The following is a 12080-nucleotide window of genomic DNA, read 5'->3' as shown; positions in this document are numbered from 1 at the left end:
TTCAGTCATGTCTGACTCTATGCGACCCCATAGATGGCAGCCCAACAGGCCCCGCCGTCCCTGGGATTCTCCAGGCAAGAACACTGGAGTGGGTTGCCATTTCCTTCTCCAATGCATGAAAGTGAAAAGGGAAAGTGAAGTTGCTCAGTCGTGTCTGACCCTTAGCGACCCCATGGACTGCAGCCTACCAGGCTCCTCCATCCATGGGATTTTCCAGGCAAGAGTACTGGAGTGGGGTGCCAACTACTACTATATGCTTATTTCCAATGAATTCATTTACTAAGGGCCTTGTCTTAGTCTTCTGTACAGCTGGGAAGGAAAGGGTGGATAAAACGTCTCCAAAATCTCTACTTACAAATAATTTATGAATCAGTCATTATAAAAGTCAACTTAAAGATATTCTATCCATATTTACGATTATCCTACACACCACTGTCTTTCATTTGTGAAAGACTCGGGTTCAGAGTGATGTAGGACATGTGCAACATGTCCCAGGAAATTTTACTTAGTCATTTACATTGTTTTATAAAACAACATGACATGATTATCTCCAATTTAAAAGTGAGTGGTAAAAGTAGAATGAGTACTAAAACACAGAGCCTAGGACTTTCCTGATGGTCTAGTGATTAGCATTCTTTACCTCTACTGTAGGGAATAAGGGTTCAATTCCTGGTTGGGGAACTAAGGTCCAACATGTCACACAGCACAGCCAAAAGAAGAATTTATACAAAACTCAGCTTTGAGTAAAAACACACATATGGAACTTTCAGAAAGTCTTTGACTTTGGAAAGTCCAAATATTACTATTCAATTAAATACTCACATGGCCAAGTATAGTACAGACTGAAATATACAGAATGACTTTTTCTGAATTGCACTGTCAACACTGTAAATCTATCCAATGAAAGACATGATAAAGAATATATATGTGTAACATTATTTTACCTACTACAGTGATGGTGGCAGGGGTTTTGGTGTGCATCACCCACGGTGTCTCCTTCAGAAGAAACTGCTAAACATCTCTCCATTAAAATAAAAGGATGAACTACAAACACTCGACTAACTAGACTGTTTTTACCTTAAGAGATTCTGGGTATTATAACTGAGCATGTTTGCCTTGCTTTGGATGCTGTCCATATTGCAAGGAGAGAGTAAATCCTGTAGTACACATCAAGTAGTTACATAGGATTTTACTATATAAATATCTACTGCAAATCTTGCTCATGGCTTTTTAAACTATTAAACATCTCAATTATTTTTTAAGAAGTCATATTTTATATATTCTTTGTGTATATATGAGACTGTGTGTGAGTACAAGGGCATGTGTGGGTAGGGCGAGGCATGCTTACCTCAAACCATTTGTGAAATGAGATTAGGGAAATTATAAATAAAACAAAATATAAATAAACCATATTTTGCATCCTTTGTATGACAGAATGGAAGATAGGAATTTCAGGAAAAAAATGATATTCAGTTCTTACTCTCAGTGACATTAAAGGCTTATGAAACTATCACCTTTTGTATACAGAATATATAGTTTATTCAGAAAAATCATAAGTTTAAAAATAAATATTCTTCAATGTTTTTTTGATAAAGACAAGATACTAAAAATAAACTGCTATGCTTAAAAACATTTGCATCTCTTGGTTTTTGACAATTTTTGAGAAATAAAAATAAATGAGCCCACTATATAAAAAGTACTCAATAAATGTTATTTAATACTTTAAAAACAAAAACAAAAAAAAATGTGGCTATCATTGAATCAACCAACTATTGGCAAAATGCAGATATATGGAAAAAGTGAAAGTGTTACTCTCTCAGTAGAGTCCAACTCTTTGCCACCCTGTGGACTGTAGCTCCATGGGCTCCTCTGTCCATGGACTTCAGAGAGAATACAGGATAGAATACTGGAGAGGAATGCCTAGGTCAGGTGAATATAAAAACTCAAAAAAGAACTCAAGTAGAATGAACTAGAAAAGTTCATTCAGTTACCCTAGCTGTAAACAGCAACAGCCAAGTCTGCTGTGTGTAAAAGAGTAACTATAAAGAATGACTCTAACTTGGGTGTGGTAACAATAAACAAAAAGAGACCCAGCACATTCTGAAGAAAACTGCTGAAATACCAATCACTGTCTAATAGTCAAACTGTGATCATTTAAGACCAAATCATTAGAACTAAGTCTGACTGAGAAATCTCCTAGTAATCCACTAATATAACTGAAGTTCATACATGGTTAAAAATAAACAAGAGGAGAAAAACTTATCTACATTTGAAATGAAAAATTTGTGCTTTCTGAACTTAGAATCTCCTGATGGTTTTTGTTTTCAGAAAAAGCAGTTAAAAATTATTCTCTAAGTTTACATCATGTGAAATTTTGTCAAAATCGCCACATTTCCTGATGCTTTGTCTGAATCACCATCAGGCTCTGAAAAGTTGAGGATTTTAAAGCACCATCTTGTTTAATTACAATCACACATTTTATTGGCCAACTCAGTAAACTTCTAGACACATTTTCACAAATCCCAGAATATCTGGAGATCAAGAGAAGGCAGGCTTGGTCATGGAAATGACTTTCCACTGTGGTACAGCCAGGATGCGTCAAGCCTACACATAGCCTACATTTCTGAACTCACCAATTAAGAATACTGTGTTGGGGAAGAAATCAAACTTTTTCCCAATATCAACACCTAACTTCGTTTTTGTTCCACTATATGTTCCCTTTTTATTTAAGACAACTGAAAAATGATCAGTAGTCCGAACAGAGCCAAAGCGTTTGACTGTGTGGATCACAATTAACTGTGGAAAATTCTGAGAGATGGGAATACAGACCACCTGACCTGCCTCTTGAGAAACCTGTATGCAGGTCAGGAAGCAAGAGTTAAAACTGGACATGGAACAAGAGACTGGTTCCAAATAGGAAAAGGAGTATGTCAAGGCTGTATATTGTCACTCTGCTTATTTAACTTATATACAGAGTACATCATGAGGAAACGCTGGGCTGGAAGAACCACAAGCTGCCATCAAGATTGCCAGGATAAATATCAATAACCTCAGATATGCAGATGACACCACCCTTATGGCAGAAAGTGAAGAAGAACTAAAGAGCCTCTTGATGAAATTGAAAGAGGAGAGTGAAAAAGTTGGCTTAAAGCTCAACATTCAGAAAACTAATATCATGGCATCTGGTCCCATCACTTTATGCAAATAGCTGGGGAATCAATAGATGGGGAATCACCATCTGCAGTGATTTTTGGGGGCTCCAAAATCACTGCAGATGGTGATTGCAGCCATGAAATTAAAAGACACTTACTCCTTAGAAGAAAGTTATGACCAACCTAGACAGCATATTAAAAAGCAGAGACATTACTTTGCCAACAAAGAACTAGTCAAGGCTATGGTTCTTCCCGTGGTCATGTATGGATGTGAAAGTTGGACTATAAAGAAAGCTGAGCGGAGAAGAATTGATGCTTTTGAACTGTGGTGTTGGAGAAGACTCTTGAGAGTCTCTTGGACTGCAAGGAGATCCAACGAGTCCATCCTAAAGCAGATCAGTCCTGGGTGTTCATTGGAAGGACTGATGTTGAAGCTGAAACCCCAATACTTAGGCCACCTGATGTGAAGAGCTAACTCATTTGAAAAGACCCTAATGCTGGGAAAGATTGAGGGCAAGAGGAGAAGGGGACGATGGAGGATGAGATGGTTGGATGGCATCACCTACTGGATGAACATGGGTTTGGGTGGACTCCGGGAGTTGGTGATGGACAGGGAGGCCTGGCGCGCTGCAGTCCATGGGGTCGCAGAGAGTCAGACACGACTGAGCGACTGAAGTGAACTGAACTGAACTGAGTCCAAACAGGCTGAAATTCCCACAGTTTCATGAAATACAAGTATGCGCATGCATGCGCAGTTGTGTCTGACTCTTTGCGACCCCAGGGACTGTTGCCCACCAGGTTCCTGTGTCCATGGAATTTTCTAGGCAAGAATACTGGAATGGGTTGCCATTTCCTTCTCTAGTGTATCTTTCTGACCCAGGAGTCAAACCCACGTCTCCTGTGTCTCTTGCATTGTCTGGTGGATTTTTTACCACTAACGCAGCTGGGAAATCTTCGAGAAGTATGGGTGTGTGTTCAGTCACTTTAGTCATGTCCAACTCTTTGTGACCCCACAGACTTGTAGACTGCCAGGCTCCTCTGTCCATGGAATTTTCCAGGCAAGAATTCTGGAGTGGGTGGCCATTTCCTCCTCCAAGGGATCATCCCAACTTAAGGATCAAACCCTCATCTCCTACAATGCAGAGGATTCTTTACCACTTAGCCACTGGAGAACCACTTAATAAAAAGGCATGTTTGCTCTGACTTAGTGGGAGAAGCCCTGTCTTACACTTAACTAAGGATTTACAGATGTCAGAGGCAGTTACATTAAGATGTATTAATTCATTGCACAAATATTTATCTAGTGTTACAGTTACTGAAATAAGAAGATAAAAGGATTAAGATAGTTTTTTCTTTCCTGAGCTTCTATCTATTTTAACATGATAGGAGTGCTAACAGCCACAAAATTAGGCTTATAAGGTGTTAAGATTTTTGACTAATAAGAATCAAATTATGATTTTGAAAGAGAAAGTATCTGGGCTTGGAATTGTCTGAGTTTATCATGTTTAGGGTTCACTGAGTTTCTTAAATCTGTTATATTTATGTCTTTTGCCAACTTTGGAAAGTTTCCAGTAATATTTACTTTAGTTTTTCTCAGCCACACTCTTTCTCTTTTCTTTCAGAGACTCAGATTAGACAAGTGTTAGAGCTTCTGATATTGTTACTCAGGTATCTGAGGCTCTGTAGAGTTTTTTCTCCATTTTCTTTCAAACTATTGTTCAAAATGGAAAATTTTATTGATTAATCTTCAAGTTCACTCTTTCTTTTCACACGATTTCCATTATTGAGGCCATTCAGAGTTTTTTAATTCATTATTTGTTTTCCACTTAGTTCGTCCTTTATTCTCCCTCCATATTCACAGGTAACACATCCTCAGATTAAACCTATCAAATATGAAAACTGTTTTGGAAAAAAATTCCAAAAAGTTATAATAAGCATATTTGAATTTGCTGCATTCCAGTAACAATTTATATAGCATTTACATTTTATTAGGTATTATAAGTAATCAAGAGTTCCCTGGTGGCTCAGATGGTAAAGCGTCTGCCTACAATGAGGGAGACCTGGGTTCAATCCCTGGGTTGGGAAGATCTCCTGGAGAAGGACATGGCAACCCACTCCAGTATTCTTGCCTGGAAAATTCCATGGACGGAGGAGCCTATTAGGCTACAGTCCATGGGGTTGCAATAAGTAATTAAAGCATGGTTTAAAGTATAGGTTGTGCATAGGTTTTATAAAACTACCATATCATTTTATATAGTAATTTGAACTTCCTCTGAGAATCCTGGAAGCAAACCCCTGCAGATACTAAAGTACAACTGTATATTGTGGCTAAGACTTTCTCATTTTTTCCCATTATTTTCCACTGTGTTTGTTTTGCCCTTAGTTGCTGGAGCATTTTTATAACAATTTCTTTAACATCTTTGTGAAGACTTCCAACATTCATGTCATCTCAGCATTGCTGTCTGTTAATTCTCATAGTCCATAGGGCTTAAGATTTTCCTCGTTCTTTTTATGCCAAGTAATTCTGAATCGTACCCTGCACATTTTTTATATTTATTTATTTTTGGCAGCACTGGGTCTTCGTTGCTGCTCAGGGACTTTCTGTAGTTGTGGCGCAGGAGCTTCTCATTATGGTGGCTTCTCTCGTTGTGGCGCACAGGCTCTAGGGGGCTGGGCTCAGTAGTTGTGGTGCACCGGCTTAGCTGTCTGTGGAATTTTCCCAGACCAGGGAATGAACCCATGTCCCTGCTTTGGCAGGCAAATTCTTATCCATTGCACCACATAGGAAGTCCTATCCTATACATTTTGACTATTATAAGTCTCTGGGTTTTATTTATATTCTATAGAGACTGCTGATGATTTGTTTTAGGAGATAATAGTTAGTTTCAAACTGCAAGTTTCAACAAAACTTCTGTGAGGTGTGGTTCCAATACCAGTTCAGTTTTCAAATTCTTTGTAGGGCTATTTGGAACTGTCCAGTGTGTGCAACAAAATACAGTGACTAGTCTGAGATGCTGGTGATGGTTTATGCCACAGTTCTCAAAGTATATACGCAGTTGTGATTCTGATCCATATACGTACAGCTCAGGAATAAACCTAGAAGTTTTCTGAGCTCATCCCACTCTGAAATCATCCAAGTATATTTTGTGGCTGCCTAGGGCCCCCGTTTTATTGTCACCCAGAGAGAAAACTAAGGCTTCATTCACCCATATTTCCTAAAACAATGCTGAACAGAGAAGGCGGTTGGGGGGGGGTGTGGGGGGGGTGGGCGAGTGGGTATCAGGATATTCACATTTCCCTTAGGACGAACGACAACTCCTCTAATCAAACAGGGATGTTCAACTCTGCATTTTTAGCAACCACTGCTGTTCTGCTACCACTAGCGCTCTGCTACTGCTGCCTCAGGACTTCTAGGGAGACTGGGGCAAATGAGAATAGAAAACAAATTAGAGAGGCCAAAAATGGGGAGATCCCTACTGTCTTTTCAAAGAGTCAGAAGAAACCATTTCAAATAGTGGTATAACTAGAGGGCAATCTGAGCTCTCTGTCTACACAAATACCATCTTCTAGATTTTAAGCAGCATTGATTTCAGGATTCTGCTGAATATCAAGATGGACATGAAAAGGGAAATGCCACAAGGCTGGTAAAAGATCCACCAGAAAGCTCTATGCTACAGAATTCTAAGTGCTTTCACAGTGAAAGCCATTCAAGTGCCAAACAGGCAGAATAATGAATCTTCACTGAACACCTAGGATTTCATTATAGACTCCATAGAATCATGTGATCTTACTCCAGTAAGATCTCTGGGACTGTGATTACAATGGATTTCACTCCCATGATTAGGTTTTACTATAAAACACAGGTTACTTTAAGAAAGGGAGGGGCTTCTCTGGCAATGGTATGGTTAAGGTCTGTGCTTCCACTGCAGGGAGTGCAGATTCAATCCCTGGCTGGGGAACCAAGGCTGCGCATCCCACATAGCATGCCCAAATGAAACAAAAGGGCGGGAGATTATCCCTCATGGGCCTGACCCATTGGTGAGCCCTTAAAGGGACCAGCTTCTTCTGGCAGGAGATTCAAAGCCAGAAAAGGATTTAATGCTTGAGAAATACTCTGTTTCAAGAATTGAAAATAGAGCCAAGAACAAGAACCTGAAAGATTCTGAGAGCAATTCTCAGGCAAAAGCCATCAAGGAAATGAGAACTTCAGTCCTATATAACTGCAAGGAACTGAGTTTGGCCAATAACTTGAATCATCTTGGAAGCAGATTCTTCCCAAGAGCTTCAGTAAGTAATGTAGCCCAATTAACATCTGGATTTCATCCCTGTAAGATTATAAGCAGAAAACCCAGCCACACCATGCCCAGACTTCTGAACAACAGAAATATGAACTAACAAATATGTGTTGTTTTAAGCTGCTAGGTTTGTGCAAGAAAAAAACTAATTTAAGGGGCTGTAATGAACTTAATGCCAATAGATTTAAATAAATTTTAAATTCTTCAAAAGACAAAAATAATCAGAGCTGACACAAAAGAAATAGAAATTATGACTATCTATCTATCCAGTAAAGAAATTAAATTTCTAATTAAAAATATTCCCACTAAAAAAACCCTACTTTCAGGTGCTTGGAGTAAATTCTACCAAACATTTACGGAAGAAACAACACCAATCCTACTTAAACTTATTCAGAAAACTGAGGAGAGAAAGGCTTCTTACCTCAATTTATAAGGTCAACATTATCCCAATTCTAAAATCAGAGAAAGATATTATATGGAAAATACAGACCAGTATTCCCCATGAGCACAGACATAAAAATGTATACCAAAATATTAATAAGTCAATATCAGCAATATATAAAAAGGCTAGTACATCCTCAACGTGTAGCGCATAAAACTTTTGAAAATCAATCAAATTGGGGCTTCCCTGGTAGCTCAGTGGTAAAGAATCTGCCTGCCAATGCAGGAGACGCAGGTTTGATCCATGATCTGTAAAGATCCCACTTGCCAGGGAGCAACAAAGCCCTTGTGCCACAACTATTCAGCCTGTACTCTAGAGCCGGAGAGCCACTACTGAGTCCACACGCCGCTACTACAGAAGCCTGCGTGCCCTAGAGCCAGTGCTCTGCAACAAGAGAAGTCAAGGCAATGAGAAGCCAGCACACCGCAATTGGAAGCCCCCACGCACAATTAAAGAAAAGCCCATGCAGCAACGAAGACTGCACACAGTCAAAAAAAGTGATTAATTTAAAAAAAAAAGAAAAGGAAATCCAATTAACAGACTAAAATATAAAAGCTACAAAATCATCTCAATAAATACAGAAAAAGCACTGGACAAAGTGAAACTTTTTCTATCCCTTTTAGTATAAAAACTCTCAGCTAAGTAAAAAGAGAAGAAAAATTCTTGAATAAAGGGCATGTGTGAAAAACCTACAGGTAATATTATACTTAAAGCTGAAAGACTAAATGCTTTTCTTTACAATAAAGAACAAAACAGAAACATCTACTGTGATGGTTAATTTCATTAATCCATTGACTGGATCTTGGGGTGTCCAGATATTCTGGTTATTTCTGTGACAGTGTTTTCTTTTTGATAAGATTAACATTTAAATGGTAGACTGACTAAAGCAGATTACCTTCCTTAGAGTAGGTGGCTCCAATCCACTCAGTGGAAGAAATGAACAGAACAAAAAGCTTGGCCCTCCTGAGACAGAATTCTTGCCTGACTAACATCAGCTCTTCCTGGGTCTTGAGCATATAGAACTTCCACAGGAACTACACCATAGGTGCCTCCTGTTTCTCAGGCATTCCAGGTGGCACTAGCCTGCCAATGAGAGGATGCAAGAAATGCCAGTTCAATCCCTTGGCCTGGAAGATCCGCTAGAGTAGGAAATGGCAACGTGCTCCAGTACTGTGGCTTGGGAAATCCCATTGACAGAAGAGCCTGGCAGGCTATAGAGTCAGACACAACTGAGCGACTACATACAAACAGACTCAGACTGGAACTAAACTATGGGGTCTTCTGGTTTCCCAGTTCGCAAACAAACTTCACAGACTGTGGAACTTAAACAACTCCATAATTATATGAGCTGATTCCTTAAATAAATCTATGTGTGGTGGACTTTCTTGGTGATTCAGTGGTTAAGAATCTGCCTGAAAATTCAGGGGACATGGGTTCTATCCGTGGCCCAAGAAGATTCCACATGTGCCACTATTACAGAAGCCCGCAGGCTCTAGAATCTGTGCACTGCTAAGCCTGCAAAGCATAACTAGAGAACAGCCCCTGCTCGAAGCAACTAGAGAAAGCCCATGCAGCAACAAAGACCAAGCACAGACAAAAATTAAATAAATCTCTGTGTGTATGCATATATACACACACACACACATATACAAACACCCTATTATTATTTTTCTTGGGAGAAACCTGAGTGATATGTTTGCTCTCATCATTTTTATTCAGTACCACACCGAAGGTCCTACTCAGTACATCAAGAAAAGAAAAGTTTGGAAGGAAAGAAGTAAAGTTCCCTGCTCCCCATCTATCCCTAATCTTTTTTTTCCCCTCCAGATTTCTCTTCAACATTATACTGGAACTCCTAATCTGAACAGCAATTAAAAAAAAAAAAAATGAGATGTACGTAGAAGAAAGTGATGCCATAATTGCATTAACGTACTTCAATTCATCTATGTAACCTCTCTGAAAAGAGAAAAAGGGTAGAGGAGGGAGAATCAGAGAAGCAGATGGAGTGGGGAGGGAGAGGGTACTTTAAATACTATATTAAACCCACTAGTCCTAAAAATATATGACCACAAACAATAAAATCAATCCAGCTTGGAATATCTGATGGAAGTTGGTAAAACCTATAGAAATAAAATGTTACTCACAAGTAATCTGTCAAAGACAAAAATAAAGCATAATGCCCAAGAAAAATAAAGGCATATAGTAAACGCTTCTTTGGTCTTCTTTAGGAAGAAACTGAGTACGGATGAAAGGCTTCAGAGAAACAATAGCTACAAAAGAATTCAATAGCTAATAACAATAACCTAACAAATGGGAAGAATAGTAATTCCCATTTTTAGAATGCAAATTATCCATGGATTCATACAAACCACTGAGCAAAATGATACATATATGTTTAAAAAAAACACTCCATATGTATAGGTAGGTATATTGAGGGTATATTTGCCAATATATGACTTCTGCCTTTAGAAACGTAATATTCAAGGAACTCTACTGAATATTTAATAATCCAGAGAATCATCCAAGATATAAAATGAACAAATCATAGATTAATATATATAACATCATCCCTTTTCTTTAACAAACCAACCGATCAATAAAATAAACACAACCATAAGTTTATATATATTTGTATAAACATGGAGGTCACTCAAGGCTTATTGACCTTGAATCCCATGTGATGGTAAAGAGATGAGGAGGAGAGATCAGCAACTTCTTTCTTAAATCATATTTGGACTTTTTTTAACTGCTGCAACAATCATGTTATACTTTTACAACTGGAAAAGATTAAGAAAGAAAGTTTAAATTCAAGAGGAAAATTAAATTACCATTAAAATAGAAAACAAGGCTAGTTGGTCTTAAGCATACTCATTAAAAATTAAAATCTAGCTAAGAATATAAGAGAAAATACCCTTATTTTAATGACAGCTACCCAAAGAATCTTTAATGTCCACATAGAAAAACAAGCCATTGGTAATCTTTGGCAAGGTACTCCTGAATATATCCTCATGCCAGCAAACATCTCAAACTAACTGAATCTCTTTCTTGGATCACAAAACTATTCACTTCATTTCCTGCCAAGCAAAATAGAGGAAAATGCATGCTTTACACTTTGAAGCAAAATGCCTTGTTAAGTCTTTACTTAATTGTAGGGGTGGTGCAATAAATCCCCATGTGTTAACAAGTTGTGGTCTACAATGTAGTCATCTATTTTATTTCAGGAATGGCATTACATTTTCTGTCTGTTCAGCAAGTTTAAAAGGGAAAAAAAAGGAGGGGGCGGCACCTAAAAGAGGCTGAGGGAAGCTCTGACCAAAGCTGAGAAAGAAGAATAAGCCTGCACAGAAACATGTGACCTACAGTTTTGGCTTAAATTTCACTTGCTGAATTCTTGATCTAAACCAATTTCTTTTCCATAACATACACTGGGGAAATGTCAATCTATCCAGTACATCTCCAACTATGCAAAGAATATTTTTTTTTTCAAAGAATATTTTAAAACAAAAATTTATAATTGTTCTATAATAACTGCCATATTCTATATCCTATAACAGACCAAAATGGATAAAATGTAGTCTCCAATCTGTCATTAACTGAGCATATTAGTGAATTCAAATAACAGAGCAGAAGACAAATTCAAATCTAAACAAGTACTCACTTTTACAGTTTCTTCTGTGTTAAGTTTATTTCCTTTAACCAAGACAATTTGGAAAGGATTGTTATTTTCCCAAACATGCTGGTAAAAAATGAAAAATACAGGGTATTAATGTTTAATTTTAATTAAGAATTCATTTAATTACTCATTTTTTAATATTTAATTAAGAAATGAATATTTGAGGCTAACAATGAAACTGTCTTATCAGTTTGCATGTGCATTGGTAAAATAATGAAAATACAACTCTGAACTAACAACTGAAAACCACATATATTACATTAAGCATCACAACCACTAGCCCTTAGTTCTCAAGGCAAAACAATACTGCTACAAAATTCACTAGACACCATAAACAAATGGTATTAAAAGCTTTGGATAAATAAAGAATTGACTATATAAGTTAATATACAGGTAATATCTTAATTATCAAGGCATAGTTTTTCTTAAGATGGAAGAACTATTTAAAAACTGTTAAATAGTTAAATGAACCCAAATCTAAAGGTCTGCTTTATAAAAATAGTATATGCTAGAAGAAA

The 12080-nt window shown here is 37.7% G+C and overlaps 1 protein-coding gene across 2 annotated transcripts in view; it reads right to left on the bottom strand.

Moving 5' to 3' along the window:
- PIK3CB (phosphatidylinositol-4,5-bisphosphate 3-kinase catalytic subunit beta) overlaps nt 1-12080 on the bottom strand; it is a 180187-nt gene that overhangs the window by 72175 nt on the left and 95932 nt on the right. For both annotated transcript variants that reach the window (XM_019961790.2, XM_070794147.1), the window contains exon 8: nt 11548-11625. In XM_019961790.2, coding sequence (XP_019817349.1) covers nt 11548-11625 — 78 coding nt within the window. The remainder of the gene's footprint in view (nt 1-11547; nt 11626-12080) is intronic.

The sequence above is a fragment of the Bos indicus genome, chromosome 1 (genome assembly GCF_029378745.1).
Source record: "Bos indicus isolate NIAB-ARS_2022 breed Sahiwal x Tharparkar chromosome 1, NIAB-ARS_B.indTharparkar_mat_pri_1.0, whole genome shotgun sequence".
NCBI classification, from domain to species: Eukaryota; Metazoa; Chordata; class Mammalia; order Artiodactyla; family Bovidae; genus Bos; species Bos indicus.
Note: the sequence above shows the minus strand (reverse complement) of the source record. Positions and strands in the feature narration are given on the sequence as shown.